The sequence below is a fragment of the Xenopus tropicalis genome, chromosome 4, assembly GCF_000004195.4.
Source record: "Xenopus tropicalis strain Nigerian chromosome 4, UCB_Xtro_10.0, whole genome shotgun sequence".
In the NCBI taxonomy this organism is placed as follows: domain Eukaryota; kingdom Metazoa; phylum Chordata; class Amphibia; order Anura; family Pipidae; genus Xenopus; species Xenopus tropicalis.
In genome coordinates, this window is record NC_030680.2 from 108943978 (window position 1) to 108962859 (window position 18882).

The following is an 18882-nucleotide window of genomic DNA, read 5'->3' on the forward strand; positions in this document are numbered from 1 at the left end:
GTCGGAAGCGGCTCCCGGTACACAGCACGGGTTGGCACTTTGTATCGCGGAGCTTATCGGGGGAATTCTAACTACACGCGAAGTAAAAGGGTCTGCGTTTGACAGGTTCCGGGTAACTAAGGGGCTCTGGCGTTATCGGGATTGCGGTTTCCAAAATGCTGCCTCTCTCTATTAAAGATGATGAATATAAACCTCCCAAATTCAACTTGGTCCGGAAAGTGTCTGGTTGGATCAGGTGAGTGGGGGCTCAGGAAAATGAGTGAGATGAAATGACTTAAATTAGCAAGTAATGGTGGCTCCATGATACTTTTGTTAGGATATGGCTCTCGGTTATTTGCTTGGAGTCGGTATTTATTTATGTGCTGGCAGGGGAGCCGTACTGATATCGACTGGAAGTGTATTTAACCTCTATCTAAAGCAAACAGATTTCCACTATAGAACTGTGGGATGCAGGCTTTTTTTTGTTCAAGCCCCCCCTGTGAGGTGGGAGGTTTGGTCTGGCCCTCCCACCTTGGCCCCATGACAGGATTACATATATGTGAGAACATTGCTGGATCAGCCATTCATCCGAAGTTTCCATAGAACAGCAAATATGTGTTTCTCCTATCATTCTCACTCTTGTTGGCCTTCATGCTAAACTCACTGAAGCATTAATGAGAGCAAGTAGGCATTCTCTCCAAATCTCACCTTAACTGGCCCCAGTTTGGGTCCTGAGTCAATGTATCTTGCCCTGAATCATTGGGGGTGGGGCAGCCCCATGATTTGCCAGCCACAGCTCTATAATATATTTTGTATGGCATAATAATATGCTCACATGGATAGAAAGTGTCCTCATCTTTTTGTTCTGTCTTTCTTCTGAAATACATATTTTCTCTGCTTGTACGCAGTAATGTATGTATATTTTTGTTTATAAAGTGCTACTTTTATACGCAGCACTGTGCGATAGAATGGCATCATTGTTCTCTAACTGGGTAGTTTACCTTTATATTAATTTTTAGTATGACAGGAATATTCTGAGAGTATTTGCACTTTGTCTTCATTTTTAATATATTCTTTTATTTTTTTTAGTTTTTAAATAATTTAGCTTTTTCCTTTCTAGTTTGGAAAGGCAAATTACTGTAGCAGGTGGTGGTTTCAGTGACAGACTGAAAGATGAACAGGAGGCGGCCTGAATAGAAAGATAACTAATGGAACACTTCAAGCTGAAAAGAGGGTTGAAGAGGAAAAAAGTTGAAAACCTTTAAGAAAAAAAAAAATGAAATTATGTAACATGGAAATTGATGAAAACAGATGTAATATGTGATGGTGCATTTATATGCCGCAAAATAGAGAAACTCCGGGCATCTATGTGATCTATCTGTTTCATGTTTCACTTGAATAGTGTTTCTGTGTAATCTGTATATTTGATGGATTCACCCTTCTATTGTACAGCACTGCAAAATATTAATAATGATACAAATAAGGCAAGCTGTTTGAGGACTATGGCAGATTTTGAGAGTGGGTGGTGCAGCAACATGGATTTCTGCCTTGCTGGGCTATGCGGTCAAAATCGAGTCCCTGTTTTATCTGTCTTGTTTTTGCAGTAAGCATCAGTTTTACCTCCCCTCACTTTCCCTTTCACTGTTCACTGTAAAGATTCATAAATATCCCCAATATTTAGTGATATCTGAAAAGGTGTCTATAACAAATCGGAGTTTAATTAAATGTAATAGTGAAAATTATACCATGACCCTTCTAGGTTCTTGGAGTTACATTCTGTGGCTGTTAGTGGGGTCCTGATCACTTTTTATTTTTACTAGCAAGGGTGTAACTACAAAGTCTGCTTCCTCTGCATAGGGGGCCGGTGGGTGTCCTACAATTTTAGCACGGGTGGCTCTTGGCCCCATGGATCCAGAGTTATGTCTGTGGTCATTTGTGTCCTACTGCCATCCCTTTAACTTTATCCATGCTCTCTTCCTTTTGTAAGGAAACACAAAAAAATGATTACCTTGCCATTATATATGTATGCATAAGGTTTTTTAATGCAACTCTCCTGAGATTATTGGTAAAATAAGTGATTTATCTAAATAAAAGTTTTGGACAGACACTTGAGGTGGCCATACACGTTAAGATCAGCTTGTTTGGCAACCTTTTCTCCTGATATGCCCACCTAAGGTAGCATATTGATTACCCCTATCTGCATATCCTTTGACCCTAGGGCCAAATTACAACAAAGGTTATAGGACTGATACCACATAAATGAATTGATTTAGTCCCCGATCAGATGGGAAAATCAAACCTGCTCGATCGATACCTGGCCCATTTTTAGCCAGATATCGATTGGGGAGCCCCATATGGGTTCTGTACATGGCAGAAAAGCTGCCAAATTGGTCTAAAGGACTTGAATTTGCCCGGGTATGGCCACCTTTAGACTGCATATAGAGCCACATAGGCCAGAGCTGACCAGTGCTTGTTGGGAGCCTATTGTGTAAAAATCTTTTTGGCCAAAAGTTGTACAAATCAACATTTCATCCATAGTGTATCTTTTTCTATGGGTTCACTTCTCCTGTCTTTTTTTTTTTTTTTTTTTTAGATCCATTTTCTCCGACACAACATCAAGGAACCTTTTTTGCTTTCTCTGTTTGAATTTGTCCTTTGCATTCGTGGAGCTTTTCTATGGAATTTGGAGCAACAGGTAACAGTCACAGTCTGGTAATGTGAGGTTTATTTGCCAGTTATAATTTAACCCCCCAAAAAATGAAAATAAATTTGCCCAGAGTGCTATCCTCAGGACTTATTTTATTTTCAGTTTTTAGTGTATACTAAGCTAGTAGTCATTTTCACAATTGTGGGCATTAGTTGTACTGAGCTGGGCCTTTCTGCTAGCTGTTGGCACAACTTAAATACCCCTTGAACTTGTGTGATTTAAATTTCACCATTTTGCAGTTAAGACATTTTTAACCACAAATAAATGTGGCCTGTCCTCACACTTCTCTGTTAGATGCAGAAAACTACTTTCACTTTATGTTTTATAACATATAGATAATAGGTAGAACTAAGTTTACTTTTATCAGAGTTCATGAACAGCCATTTTTGTTGCGCGCTTATAATGTGCATAAACCATATTATTTTGACCTATAGGTTAGCCCTATCTGTGTTCAGTGCTAGAATTAGAATATGAGAAGAATCTCAAGTTAAAGACTTACTCTGGCTTTGCCAATTTGTTTGCATTGGTATTCCAAAGTGTAAAGTACAATATTCATTTCAAAAACATACAATTGCATATAACTGACCGAGTAACTGCTACACAATTCAAAGCTTTTACACTATGGCACCAATGGCATAGACATGTATCCTTGAAATCTGGCTTGGGGAAAAATGTATTAAACCAGTATATAATCCTTTATAGTCACAGGCAACATTGTGCAAGAATGCTAATCTCTGATTGTATGGTGTATCCTCTATTTCTATATGATATTGCAACAGATTTGTAGCCAGATGTGGTATTAGCTGAATGATTATTGATGTGTTACAAACCCTGATGTACCTTGCTTTCAGCTTGGGCTTGATTTCGGACTCCTTTCATATGTTCTTTGATTGCACTGCATTGTTGGCTGGCCTGGCAGCTTCTGTAATTTCTCGGTGGAAAACAAATGAAGCCTTTTCATATGGGTAAGATTTTACTATTAACTAAAAATATAATATTTTTACAAAATGTAACTCTTTCCTTTGTGGTTATTGTCAGCTTTTAATGCCACAGTACATGACGAAACTCAAGCTTTCTGTATACTTAAACCTCACTGATGAATGCAAACAAGTAGAGAGTGAAAGGCACTAGTGTCCCTTTGTGCTGTGGCCAGAGGCAGAGAAACCAAACAAAACAGTAGGGCCCTAAATGCAGCATACTGCATGCCCCATCTCAGTTGTGATCATAATGAAAATATTTATAGAAGTTGGAAAAGAAACATTGGAAGGGTTTGTAAATCTGCTTTTACTATTTCTCTGTGCTTTCTAATTATGCATAAATGTTTAACTCATATTTTAAATGGTAAGTGCCACTTATATGTTGTGATATGGGCAACTGTTACAGAAACTGGTTGTTTTTTTTGTCATTCAGTATCAAAGAGTTTACAAAGGGACTTATAGTATATATTTGTATGTGTTTATATAACTTAACTTATAAATGATGATTTGGGGAAGTATTCACTAAGACTTGTTTTCACATTATTTTCACTATAGTAGAAATCACCTCTTTTGCATGACCTGTAATGACTTTTACAGTAATGAAATAGGAGTTGAGTTAGAGCTCCAAATTTGGCGCTTCATTAACTTTGAATTGGAAGCACCCATTTCACTTTTGTCCAGTGCATTATGATTAAAAAAACAAGGCACTTGGCATTTCAAACAATAATTGGCTGCATTAAACTGCAGTGGGTGCTTTTAGGTTATTTTAAATCCAAGTTGATGGGAGGGCAATTTGGGGTGTTTTGTTCCTTGCCAATAGAGCTACAAAATGCTGTAAATCATGCCATGAACTGTTACTCTTATATACTCACAGAGCTAGGAATTATTTTTTAAGCACCAAAATTGTAACATTTACTACTTTAAAACTCTTACCCAGTTTTTATCAGTTGAAAATTTATATTAATAAATCTTGTATGGAGTGAGGTAAAAAATGTTTGAATTCAAGTGAAACATTTAACTTGTTTTCTTATAAATGTATTTAGTTTAAAAAAAAAAATGACAAACTTTGCCTATTTAACATAGTTTTGCCCCTTTATAAATATTACAGAAGTGCTAGTTACTTGACCATCAGAAGCAACAAATTGACAAGGCTTGCACTGTATAGCCTTAAATAGTTCCCAGATTTTACCCCATGTTTTTCTGGTCCCAGTATTGAAATATCGGGCTTTCATTTTACATTTCTCAGGGGACCAAAAAAGAAAGTTGTAATATCTGGAAAAATAGAAAACCAGGAAAATGCTGTACAAGTATAGGAACCGTTATCCAGAATGCTTGGGACCAAGGGTATTCTGGATAAGGGGTCTTTCCGTAATTTGGATCTCCGTACCTTAAGTCTACTAAAAAAAATCAATAAAACATTAATTAAACCCAATAGGATTGTTTTGCCCCCAATAAGGATTAATTATATATTAGTTGGGATCAAGTACAAGCTACTGTTTTATCATTACAGAGAAAAAATGAAATCATTTTTTAAAATTCTGAATTATTTGATTAAAATTGAGTTTATGGGAGACGGGGTTTCCGTAATTCGGAGCTTTCTGGATAATGGGTTTCCGAATAAGGGATCCCATACCTGTATGTAATATATATTGGTGGAACCACAAATAAATGATATAAAATAAGTAGGGATGCACCAAATCCACTATTTAGTATTTAATATTTCAATTACCATATTAATGTGGCGAAAAGTCACATGCAAGTGTAATATAGGTTGAAAAAAGACATAGGTCCATCAAGTTCAACCTTAATGCCTATATATAAACTGCCTAACTGCTAGTTGATCCAGAGGAAGGTAAAAAAAAAAAAAACCCTATCTGAAGCCTATCTCTAAGAGCTATCTCCCATAACCCTTTATTCCCTCACTTGCTAAAAAGCTATCCAACCCCTTCTTGAAGCTATCTAATGTATCAGGGAATTCCACAACTTTACAGCCTCACAGAACTTTCTTTCTGTTAATCAGAATGGGTGCACTCATGTCCGCATAGAAGGACCTACTGGTAAATAAAGCATTATATATTATATATAACTCCTCTTCTCCAGTGTAATCAACCCCAACTTGGCCAGTCTTTCTTCATAACTGAGACTTTCTCTACCCTTTACCAGCTTAGTTGTCCTTCTCTGGACCCTCTCTAACTTAATAATGTCCCATTTGAGCACTGGAGAATAAAATGGCATTTTCTAGTTGGGGCCTTACCAGCTCTCTGTAAAGTGGAAGAATAACCACATTTTTCTGGCATGACCTGTCTCATTACTACTTGTATTACTTAGTAATGCCATTCTCCAGAACATCATTTTGAATGTGATCCCCAAGTGTTATTTAATGTGTGCAGCTTCAGTTTATTATGTTAATTCATTTACTTTTATGATTTCATAAAAATAGATTACATCTCTGTGATTTCAGACTGACCAGCGGTACTGTTTATCACTGGCATTTGTTAATTTTAACCTTTGATCTTGACAAAATTGCATTCTACCTTGTTCTCAACTACAACCTCCTTGTGAACATATTATCCACATATGCTAATTGAAACACATTGAAATAGGCATATAGCTCTATTTATTTATGTTTTTGCAGACTCTAGACTGTTACAACATAAAGTATAAGTATCAGACGCTATAATGCCAAGCTTCCCGCCCCTTTCCTGTTACACCCCATGGAGACTAAATAATTCTAATGCAAAAAGCATTATGCCACATAAATAAATGTAGTTTGTAGGGATGAGTCACTTTACAGCAGATGTGTAATAGCAAATTATTTAAATCATTTTTATGGAAGCTGTTAACTTTTTGCTCAGTAGTAATTGTACAGGCTCCACTTTTATACACCTTAGCTGTACTTATAGCCATCCTGTGGAGATTTTAATGTACCAGATAACATGTCATTCTTAATGCTGGCATTGCACTTCAAGATTTGGTAGCCACATAAAATGTTTTCAGGAAGCTTATGTCTAATAAATGACTGTAACAGACATTGGATATTTGTCATGTTGTTTACTGACTTGGCTCAAACTAGCAGTGATATCTCTACATTTATGGTCAGTCTGGAGCTATACACTTGTGCCAAGTAATGCATGTTAATATATCAGATGGTACAGTCATGCCACCAAGTGACTATTCTAACTAATGATCTTTTATTATAGATTTTGATAATTACTATGGGGGTTTATTGCTCTTGGGCAGTTGAGCTTACCATTGTTTCTTATTAAAATAAGTGTATCTGAGCGTATGGTTTTCAATGTACAGCTGGAGTGCTTTGGCAGCTGGGTTTGTTCAGACTTCTGAGAGACACTAAGTTTTGGATGTGGAGCAACCAGCGTCACAGTGTTTGCTAAGCAAAGATCCTAACAATGGAAACAGGATCTCAAACATACAATATTGTTGTAATTGGCTGGGTATGTTAACCTTTTTATTGCTAGGGGTAGCTCAAATTGCCTACTTTTAGGGCTCTGGCACACGGCGAGATTAGTCGCCCGCAACAAATCTCCCGTGTCTCGGGCAACTAATCTCCCCGAAATGCCATCCCACCGGTGAAAATGTAAATCGCTGGTGGGATGACATACGCGGTGGCGCGATTTCAGTGAAATCGCGCAAGTTTCCTCTCGAGGCCCGCGAATGGGGAGTTTTGTCGCGGGGGTCTGATCTGGTCTCTCTGCACATTAACTACATTCTATTTTTCCACCTAGGTATGTTCGAGCAGAAGTTCTGGCTGGCTTTGTGAATGGGCTATTTCTTATCTTCACAGCCTTTTTCATCTTTTCTGAGGGGATTGAAGTAAGTAATATTTTGTAACCTTTCAGGGTAAGGACCCACTGTGTGGTTCAGTTGGCCGCAGTAGATCTCTGCTATCAGGGGTGACTAACCGCTCTGAAATAGCTTTCCACTGGCAATAATAGGAGTCAGAGGTGGAAAGCCCTCCACATCACTTCAGTTGCGCAAGGGCTTTCCACCGGCGATTCCTATTGCTGCCCCTGAAAAGCCATTTCGGAGCAGTTAGTTGTCCGCAATAGCCATGGGTCAAGAGCACACTATATAAGAGCATGTAAGTACTTAAAATTACTACAGAGTGTGGTATTATGCAACTTCGGGCTACTTTTGAAATCCGAAGCATTGTGCATTAGTGATGTGCTGGCCAGCCCGATACCCATGGGACCCATGGGTCAGGAGGGTTCGGGCCAACCTCGGCACATCACTTGTGGGTCGCGGACGAGTTCGAGTTAAGCACTTTCGCTTGCCCTTCCCGCAAGCTACCTAACACTTCCGTCTTCCTCTTCTGGCTTGTGAATTTATACAGTTGCCTGCGGTAATAACCCATAGCTCTAATGCTGCAATGTTGGGACTGTGCTGCAGGTTTCTCTATAGTTACTGTCATGTGTGTTTACCTCTGATAAACATACCCAGTCTTAACAGATCCTTATATAAAGACTCCTCATCTCATAAACACATCAAGCCACGAGCAAATCCTTCTACATCCTCCTCATTATCTCGTAAACACGCCCAGCCATGAACAGATCCTTATATACAGCCTCCAGATCATGGCATAAACTCACCCAGCCAGGAACAGATCTCCTTGCAGCCTCCTCATTATCAGTCCTTCTTGTCAACAGTAAATTAATTACAAAGGCTGCAGAAAGGGAACTCAAAGAGATGATATTTACGTGGGTTTGAAGCTGCTGAACTACATTTTACATGATTCCCTGACTGTGGCTAAAAGTTGTTGTTGAGCAAAAGCTGGACAACTAAATGTACAGCAAAGACTGCCCTCTGGCACTGGCATTGCAACTCATACTGTACTGCCATACACAGGCAACCTTTTAGTTCTTTTTCATTCTTAGCAGTAAGTATCCAGTTTGTGATTTATTACTATGAGCCAAATCATGTACCACACAGCTACAATTTCCTGCATTCCTAGTAAGCCACTGTATTTTGTTTTCACACATGCTAAGATCTGTAGGTTAGTAGCAGCTGAAGTACTATATGCTTCATATACAGATGCTGTATAAAAAGAATTGCGGTTTATCAGGGAGGTGAGCTTTATTGCTTTTATAGCCACAGAGCCAAAAGCTGAAGATCATTCATCAATTTCCCAGAGGGAAAAAAGATTTGAGTCCAGTAGTCGCACTGTCGGACTCACCATCTGTTGCTGTACTAGTATTGTGATTCAAGATCATGACTGAGTGCATTATGTGCATGCAATAACAAAACAATCAATATATGGTATGGATAGTTGCACATGGCAAGCAGAATAATCACTGCCTGCTGGATTAGACTGCACATATCAGTATATTAGATCTCTCCACAAAACAGAATTGCTACTTTTTCTTATGTTCAGCAGCAAGCATTTGTTTTCTATTTTTTTTTTTTTTTTAATTATGTAATACAAATAAAGAATGGTTTCATCTTACATGTATTCCCTCCTCCCGGGTGTTTTAGATGCAGCATGTGAGTTATTTACATTTGAGATATTTAGTAAGCCAGGATCATTCAGGAATGAATTTCATCTAATTTTATATGTAATATTTAATATATAAATCACAGTTTAAGTTCCCTCTCCCCTCTAAGTGCATATTGATTTATACACATTGTTTATTCAGTCTGTGGGACTTCAGTGTTCTGGTCGTCTTCTTTTTTTTTTTTTTTCTTCTTTTCCCTCGTTGAGATGTTAGCTCTAATCCTTTGGCCTCCTTCTCTTATTGCAGAGAGCCCTTGACACACCAGAGGTCCATCATGAACGTCTTCTTCCAGTTTCCATACTGGGATTTCTTGTGAACCTTATTGGCATATTTGTGTTCCAGCACGGAGGAGGACATGGGCACTCCCATGAATCTGGTATAATTTTTATGAGTTGATCCTGAAAATGGAGGGCCATATATAGATAGTAAATCTAAAGTGTTATGTACAGGTATCCATTTTAACATACTTTTGTCTTTCTTGTCGTGATGTGGAGAAGCAACTGTCTTGTTCATTAGCTTAGTATGACAACGCTAAAGTCACACCTGACCAATGGTCTGCTTCACTCTGTCTGCGTTATGTAGGCAGACAGACAGAACCAGATCCACTCTCATCAGCAGCTCTGTGTAGCTGCTGTGGCCTGAGTGTAGCTACTCGGAGCAGAATGGAGATCAGCCCGAAAATGCCTGCTTTCACTTTTTCTGCTGCTTTCACGATCTCTGCTCCGTGTAGCTGCTCTTAAGCCGAAGCTATACCTGTCAGTGTGGCTACATGGAACTGCTGATAAGAGCAGATCTGCTTCTCTGTACCCACCTACAAAACATTAAGGGAGAAAAGTGGACTGTACCCTAGGGGGCACATTTACTAAGACACGAATTCGAATCCGAATTGGAAAAATCCGATTGGAAAACGAACATTTTGCGACTTTTTCTGTATTTTTTGCGATTTTTTTCGGCACCGTTACGACTTTTTCGGAAATTGTCGCGACTTTTTCATTACCAATACGATTTGCGCGAAAAAACGCGAGTTTTTCGTTGCCATTACGATGTGCTCGTATCTTGTCGCGACTTTTTCGTATTGAGCGCTCGTAAGCGGCGGGCGAAATTTCAGACTTAGCATGATTTTGGAAGCCTCCCATAGGACTCCAAAAAAGTCACCATACTGAAGCTTGAATGAATCCGAATCTTTCGTACTCAGCATGAAGGCTACGAAAAAGTCGCAACAAAATACGAGCGCATTGTAACGGCTACGAAAAACTCGCGTTTTTTCGCGAAAATCGTATTGGTAACGAAAAAGTTGCGTCAATTTTCCGAAAAAATCGCCAAATATCGATCATTAAGAAAAAACCGCAATCGGACGCATTCGGCCGGTTCGTGAGTAAGTAAATGGGCCCCTAAGTGTGACTTTGGCATAAAGGTCATATTTATAAATAAAGCCATGCTCTTTATTTACTTGTATGGGGTTTTAAGGGGAAATATTTATCAGAGGGTGAACTCCCTTAACCTTAAAAATCTCATGCAGGTGACTATAGTGCAGTGTAATATAGTAGAAATATCAGTAGTGGAATATATTTGCCTCTTTTTTGCTTTGTTCTTGCGTTTAAATTATTGACTCTACCTGTAGTTTTAGCCTAACAGGAGTGAGATTGCTTTGAGATTATGGTCAGTTGTATAGTAATTCATGTCACCATGGCAGCAGGAGCAATTATCAGTTATTTTCTTGCTCTTTTTTTCATTTTTTAGGTCATGGACACAGCCATTCACTTTTTAATGGATCTCTAAGTCATGGGCACAGCCACAGCCATGGAGGCAGCCATGGGCATAGCCACGGAGGGGGACATGGACACAGCCATAGTCACGGAGAGGGGCATGGACACAGCCACGATCAAAGTCATAAACATGGCCATGGCTATGGCAGTTCTTGTCATGGTGGGTAAGGAGACTGTCTAATGGTTGTCTGCATGCAATATCTTGCTATCTGGCAATACTGCACGTCTTTTATACATGCAATGATAGCTATAGCTGTATCACATTTGATAGCTTTTATTTTCCATGAGATTGATTGTGCAACTCATGTGTTACTGGTTGTGTGCTAGTATTGCATATTGCATACACTTCTTTTTTTTATAGTAGAAAACAAGGGTGAGTTCTGTCCTGCATTAGATTAACACATAAATAGCACTTGCAAGTGATAGACAGGCCTATGTTCTTACTGAGTGTAAGTGTGCATACATGTGCATGGGTCATCGGGAAGGCCTCTGGCAGCCCAAAGACACTTAATTTGTTAGTTGTAGGGCCTGTTTGCCCATTATTTATGTTGTTCTTCCCAGGCATTTTTTTGAGGCTTCCCTGCTCTGCATCTCACACTCACTCTGTTAGAGATATTTTACAGGAGCAGGTCAGACTGAGCTATGTATTTACAGAAGCAAACAGTTCTACCAACTTCTGTGGGGGCATGGTAGGGGAAGTGGTTATTTGTTATTTTTTTATCTATTTATTTTTTCACTGGCTGCTCCTTTTTTCCCCCGTTTGGCTGTTTTTTTTTTTGCTGGGGATGAGGGCACTGATTTGTTTGTTGTAAGTACGTTAGTATATAGAATCTAGGCAACTTGTTGAGTCAATCTAGGGAAATTATCTGGCTTGTGAAATATTACTTTCTGCAAGCATGTGAAGGAATATTTGTTTCTTCTTATAGATGAGCCCCCAGAGGAGCATACAGGATCCAGCAAGCAGATTTTAGAAGGTAGGTATCAATGACAACTAATACTAGCCAACTCTTTAGTAACTGTCAGCTAGAGGGCACTAGAATACTTTTTATACAGAGTTCTCTTTCATTCCAGTACAGATGTATTAAAGAGAATATGTATGTACTCTTGGATAGAATATACTTCATCATAATTCTTATTACTTTAGAAATTGAGTTTACAGTATGAAATATATTGTACATTCAAAAGCTATTATTGTTGGGAATTATTTTATTAAGTTACATTTATTCATACTAAGAGCCAGCTATTCCAAAACATGGCTCAGTCAGGTCCCCTGCAAAAAGGCTTTCCGCTGTCCAGCAGACACTGCTGGGGCAAATCTTGTATATCTATAATGTCCAGTCTGATGCACCAAGTGTTGATGATTTACAGTTCCCATCATCCTCTGACAGCCAAAGTTATATTTTGGAACATCATTGAAGTATTATTTCCTTACACATATTTTAATCCTTATACATTATACAATAGAATTTTAACCTGAATCTGCTGGACTACATTTCTCAGAATTCTCTGACAGCAGAATATTGTCTGGGTATGCTTGAAGGTCTAGAATAGGTAGAATGCTGCCGGTGGAGCATTCTTTTATGAGACTTGGTTACTCCAGTGATCTGCTGAATTTTGGCCACATGCTGGACCACTGTCTCGCACTGATGTAATATGTTTACTATGTCCAAATCTGTCATTGGGTAATATACCTTCAAAATCTCAAAGCTCTGTGAGCTAAAGAAGTTATCTTACAGCACTGTGCTTTAGCTTTTCTTAGAATTTCTTTAGAATTTCTACTGCAAGACCTTGATTTATCCCCTATTATTGCTGGACATGCTGGCATTTTACTTTGTATGATTCATAATGTTAGCTGACTTACGTGTGGCTCCTTTGCAGGGGTATTTTTGCACATTGTTGCTGATGCTCTGGGCAGCGTTGGGGTGATTATTTCCACTATCCTGATGCAGAGATACGGACTGATGATTGCAGATCCTATTTGTTCCATGCTCATAGCTCTTCTTATTTTTGTAAGGTAAGTAAGGAGGCAGTCGGTAGGGTACAAAATCTTTGTTTTATCAGCGCACTGTAGCAGCTGTAAAAGAGTCGCTGGACCAACATCAAACATGCTTGATCGTCCAATAGAATCTCTCTCCCCTCCCCCCACCTGGCATACATATCCTGGTGGAAGGACATTTATGGCCATATTTGGGCTAGGTCAGCTGAGTGACTTTACCTTTAGCCTCTTTGATCTCTCCATGTTTTTTGTTTCCAGGTAATACTTAGAATGGTATAGGTTAAATAAAAATTTAAAACCCATGGTTTTTCAGTCATGTGCTTGAATTCTGCAAACATATGGCACGTTTTGTATATCAGTTCATTATTGACTGTGGGGACTCACATCTGCTTATCTGTCCCAGCAGAAAACTAAAAGCTGAAGGTGGCTGACTACTTTCCAGGTTGTGCTTCATAGTGTCTTTAGAGTGTACCAACACAGTTTTGTAGATTAATATCTTTTCCTCACCAAGTTTCACACCCAAAAAGTCTTCAATGAGAACAAAATCTTAACTAAAGAAGTAGGCTAGAAATGTTGTACATTATGCTTTGGGCTTCTGTATTTAGGGTTTAGTTATTCTTTAAAGTCTTTAAACCACCTGTTTGCCTTTTCTGCTTTATGGCCATTGGGACAGCAGTCTTGAGATTTGAAGTGTTTCCTTTAACCAGCGTGTGTCATGTCTTGTTTTTATGCTCATATCTATGAACCACAGAGGTTATGAAAGAGTTCTTAAGAACATCTGCTGGGGGGGCTGAATAAAAGGCCCCCCTGCCCTCCAGAGGAACAAAGTAGTTAGAAGAGGAAGTTCAACAAAGCAAAACCTAAAATAGGCCCCACCTAAATGAAAATATTATTAACCCCTGGGTGAGCAGTGCAGGTGCCTTTCATGGATTTTACGTGCATTGCCAGTCTGAGTTTGGACTACCAGCCACAGCTACATTTCTCTATTCTGTGCCAACCAGATTAACAGTCCTTAACTTTTCAACTTTGTGTTTCTGACAGCTTGCATTTTTGCTTTATAGGTGGCATGCATTGCAAGTACTTGGCAATCTTGGTCTTTTGGGTCATTACACCATGTCACACACCAAAACCTCTGTCAAGACTTGTTTTGTAGCTTAGCTTCATGCTTCACTTGTGTATCCTGTTGTGGTTTATATTTGAAGCTACACCCATACATGTCTCTGCCTCTTAAACTGAGTTGTGGCATGGTGGGTAAATGATGGGGCCAGTGTAGGCCACACGCCGCAGACTGTTTGTTTCCAGTCTTATGCAAATTTAAAATATAACAAAAGAAAGCCCAGCAGCTACCCCCATACACTCATATACAATTTTCTGTGACACTGACTTGAGAGGGAATGCATTTATCCAGTTAATTTAATTTCTCTGAAAATGCTGCATAGTGCAGAGTTAAAGGCCACTTAATGGGTAACATTATTGGGTTCAGGCAGTAACTTACAGAATGCCTGTAGGTTTTTTCTCTTCATACTTAAGACTTATGAAGAACACTTATGTTGCTCCTCAACAGGTCAAAAACTTTGGGGGCCTCTGTGCTAGAGACTGCATAGGGAACATGCCACTATTTGTAGGACCCAATGTTCTAAACCTGGCCACAAATCGCAGTTTTAGTTATGCAGTTTGGTCTTTTCTCAACTAATCAAAGCTTTCCTGTTTCAGTGTTATTCCTCTTCTTAAGCAATCCATTGGTATCCTGATGCAGCGGACTCCTCCATCCCTGGACCATGTACTCCCTCAGTGTTATCAGCGGGTATGAAATCTTTTGCAATCTGCCTGTTGCCCTCTTAAAAACACCATTGAAACAGGCAAACTTGCCTGGCTTGTTATATCCCCTGGCAACTGTAACTTCCCCTTATCTGAAGAAGGAAGGGTGATTCCCTTGAGTCATTATCCTTTTTATGGGGCTTCTAATAATTAAGCTCCACAATATAATGCATGTGCAGCATTTATTTGCTTCTTATGGCACAAATTTGCACCTCTTATGTCAATACAACATCTGAATGAAAGGGTTGAAAGGCTAAAGTTGTTTCTCTAATGGATGCAGAGAGTGTTAGAGTTGTACATCAATGCCATACGCAAAGCAGGGCACTATCGGCACATCTTTTGTCAGACATAATATATATATATATTTTTTTCTGTAGGTGCAACAGTTACAGGGTGTCTACCACTTACAAGAGCCACACTTCTGGACCCTCTGCACAGACGTCTATATCGGAACACTAAAGCTAGTCATTGGACCAGAAGCTGATGCCCGCTGGATTTTGAGCCAGACTCACAACATCTTTACACAGGTAGGATACATGGGGGAAATGATTTCATTTAGTGAGATAAATCTGTTTAGTTCATAGGTGACTTCTAGTTTTAGCCATTCATAAGAGGCTGTAAGGATGAAGACACACACAGCGATTAGTAGCAGCTGCTTTTTAAAAAGACGTGGTGACAAATACTCACAGTGCAAATGCAGTGTGATTAGTCGCAGCGATTTTTATAAAATCCTATGGCGTGAAAGTCGCCACCACTGATTTTTTTTCTTTAGTAACCCAGAAATCATTTCCAGTACAGGTGACCATTAAAGGGTTCTCTGCCAGCTGTTCTTATGTAGAGCTACGGAGGTGCCAACCTCTGTTTTGCTCTATGTTCTTCCTCTGTGCATGTGAGTGTAATTTCATCTCTTGTGGTTACTAGTGAAAGTAACTTTCGGTAGTATGTGACCAGGAACTTTAGTGAGACCGGAGTGTCTCGCCTGCTTTCACATGAGAATATAACCTACAATTGTTCTACAGCATGCAAGTAGTGAGATGCCATTTTGAATTGGCAATTGCATTTTATTTTTGTCTATGCATAATAAAAGCACAATGGAAGATTAAAGATATAATGGAATGTCCTTTTTGACTTAGCTTAGCAACCAGATAGCTGCTGAACTTCCCAACTGGAAAACTGCTGAACGAATAGCTAAATAACTCAAAAACCACAAAAATGAAGACCAATTGCAAATCGTCTCCAAATATCCCTGTCTATATCATACTTAAAATTAATTTAAAGGTGAACTTGCCTTTTTGTTGTATTGCTGTTGGTGAGACAATGACATATTTTTATCCTGTTCCTTTTCACAGGCTGGTGTCAGGCAGCTGTATGTACAGATCGACATGGCGGCTATGTAACCCACCAGATGGCTTCATTTCTTGGGACCAAAGTGCAGTACAGAACACTAGGATCCTCCACACTTGTTAAGCAACCCAGCAAAGCAGGGTTGCAGCCATTGGGACCAAATACCTCTTGTATGACTCCTCTATGAGGAGCAGCCTCCCCGTGCTTGAGGCCATGCCATCTTTTGTAAAGCTCCCTTTTGTACAGAGTTCTGACCAAGTGTCAATTTTTGCCTTCCCTTTTTTTCTTTTTAAACATCTGTACAACCCATCACCGACTCTCTCTGACTGAGATCTGCAGCAAAACACTGAATTGATCATGACCACATTCTCTCAGTTACTGTACCTGCACTTTACCTCAGTGACACCGTTTGTGTCAGTGACTTGGCATCCAATTTGGAAAAAGCTTGTAGTGCAAAATGCAAAATCCAGCCTCTGTTATCCTCCTGCCGATGGCTGTTTCTTCCCACTGTAAAGGGCTGGTAGTTTTTCATTTTTTTTTGTCAACTTATCAATTTCACCAGTGTTATACAGAGCTGAGCCAGCTTTGTTTATATGAAAGGAAGCAAAAAAAAATGCTTTGGGGGGTTAGTAACAACCCCCATGGGTCCTGCAAACACCTTGTTCTATAAAGTGCCTTTCCCCATCCTGGCTGGCACTGCCCTGCCCGCTACAGCTCAGCCAGTGACTCCAAGTGCTTTTGTTTTTTTTGTTTGGAGCAAGAACATTACTGTTCTTTGATTTTATATGTTCCACGTACCATGTGAATGATATGCTGCTGGTGGTGAAGCCTATACACCTCAGAGACAATGGATTAATGATGTAAAACTGAAATATGCATTCATTGTTTTTTTTGTTGTTTTTTAAGTGACATCCACAAAACAACTTTTCTGGGAAGTAAAAGGAAATCACTTTTTAAAAAAAAAAAAAAAAAAATCAAATCTATTTCCTCTGATCCACCATTTAATATGAAGAAGACATTACAAAGTCCATCTCGCACAGTGAGCTTTACAGGGCATCTTAACTGTGAACGTCTGGAATTCTGTGAACTCTTAACTGGAACAGAGACATATTGGAAACAAAACTCTGCCTTCTGGGATGATTTTAGCCACACCCACTAAGTGTTTTCTTTTCCTTTTTTTTTTTTTTCTTTTAAATTAATAGATTTTATCCGGTTCAAAGGAAAGACTTTTAAATGAAGGTACTGCAGAAAGTTAGAGCAAATCAACTAGGGAGAACATTTCAGTATTTTACTTGCTGCACAAGCTGTTCAGGAGTAAGATGGTTTTGCTTTCCTGTGCAGTGATCTTTGTAATATATATATTTTAAATTAGCAAACAAATAGCAGGTTCAGTGGGGTATAGATTAGCATTGGCTTTGATGCTAATGTTGAAATGTAGTAAGCTGTAAAACCTTAAAAACAAGTCTGCACAGTTGGCTAGGTTGCCCAGCAAAATATGGAACGATCTCCATTTGAGCATGGCAGGGAAGGTGAGCCCCACTATGTCTTTCTAATATAACAGCAATAGCCCCCGGTAGTTGCCTGCTCAGGGTCAACTGGAAGGCATATTTTTGGTAAATAAATGGTGTAAACCAAGTTTCCCTATATAGCAGGTAAGCTGCAGCCAGAGAAGCATATACAAGAGTATATGAATATTAGTATCTACTACAAGCTTGCAAGCAGAAGAGAGGTTGGTGGCATTTTGAAACTATAGCAGTGAATCAGTGAATACTCTTATAACCTCAGCAATGATCTACTGTGGGATTCACCTACCAGTTCAACCACCTCCTGAACTTCCCAAACAACTGTTTTTACTCATAGGGACAAGTTGCAGTAGATGGCACCATGCTGGGCAAGGTAGTCATGGTGTAAGAATATGGCCTAGACAAGAAAGCAGACCATTTTCACAGATCTGATATCCCTAGAATATATTGCTTTAACCCAAAGATGATTTCAGTTTGCCCATCAATCATTTTCTTGTTACAGAGACCTGAGAATTACTCACAGAGGGGCAGATTGCAAGGGAAAGACCATTTTATTTTAATTTTAACTTTACAAAAATAAAAAAAAAAAGTGCTGGAAATTGTTGATTTTTGTTTATTGCACAATTTTATTCATATATATAATAAAATACAAGTTTTTTTTTAAAAGAAAAAATGTTTTATTATTCCGATAGCAACTGCCATCTATAAAAATAAGTGTTGTACACACAGGAGTGAATGGGTATCTATTAAAATGCACGTTGAACACTCCAAAACAAAGTATTGTGTTAATATATGTTTATATTTACATTATTTTGTGAGTTCAACAGGCATTTCTCTGTTTTAATATAATGAACGTGCATCAATTGCATACAGGTATGGGACCCGTTATGTAGAATGCTTGGGACATGTTGTTTTCCGGATAAGGAGTCTTTCCGTAATTCGGATCTCCTACCTTAAATCTGCTAATAAAAGTATTTAAACAGTAATTAAACCCAATAGGATTGTTGTGGCTCCAATAAGGATTAATTATATCTTAGTTGGGATCACGTACAAGGTACTGTTTTATTATTGGAGATAAAGGAAACCATTTTTTAAAAATGTGAATTATTTTATTAAAATGGAGCCTATGGGAGATGGCCTTTCCGTAATTTGGAACTTTCTGGATAATGGGTTTCCGGATAAGGGGTCCGATACCTGTATAAATAAAGCATGTTGTGTTTGGAAAACCGCAGTGTAATGCAGCAGTGCTAAAATGCAGATCT

General features: G+C 38.9%; 1 protein-coding gene across 1 annotated transcript; it reads left to right on the forward strand.

Annotated features, from left to right (window-relative positions):
- The first annotated feature begins 42 nt into the window (after window positions 1-42).
- slc30a7 (solute carrier family 30 (zinc transporter), member 7) lies at window positions 43-18286 on the forward strand. Its single transcript, NM_203925.1, has 11 exons — window positions 43-235; window positions 2573-2674; window positions 3538-3651; window positions 7407-7494; window positions 9420-9549; window positions 10914-11099; window positions 11866-11913; window positions 12818-12953; window positions 14649-14739; window positions 15131-15280; window positions 16103-18286. Exons 1-11 carry the CDS (start codon window positions 156-158, stop codon window positions 16148-16150), a joined length of 1173 nt encoding a protein of 390 aa, NP_989256.1. The 5' UTR covers window positions 43-155; the 3' UTR covers window positions 16151-18286.
- Window positions 18287-18882: the final 596 nt, after the last annotated feature.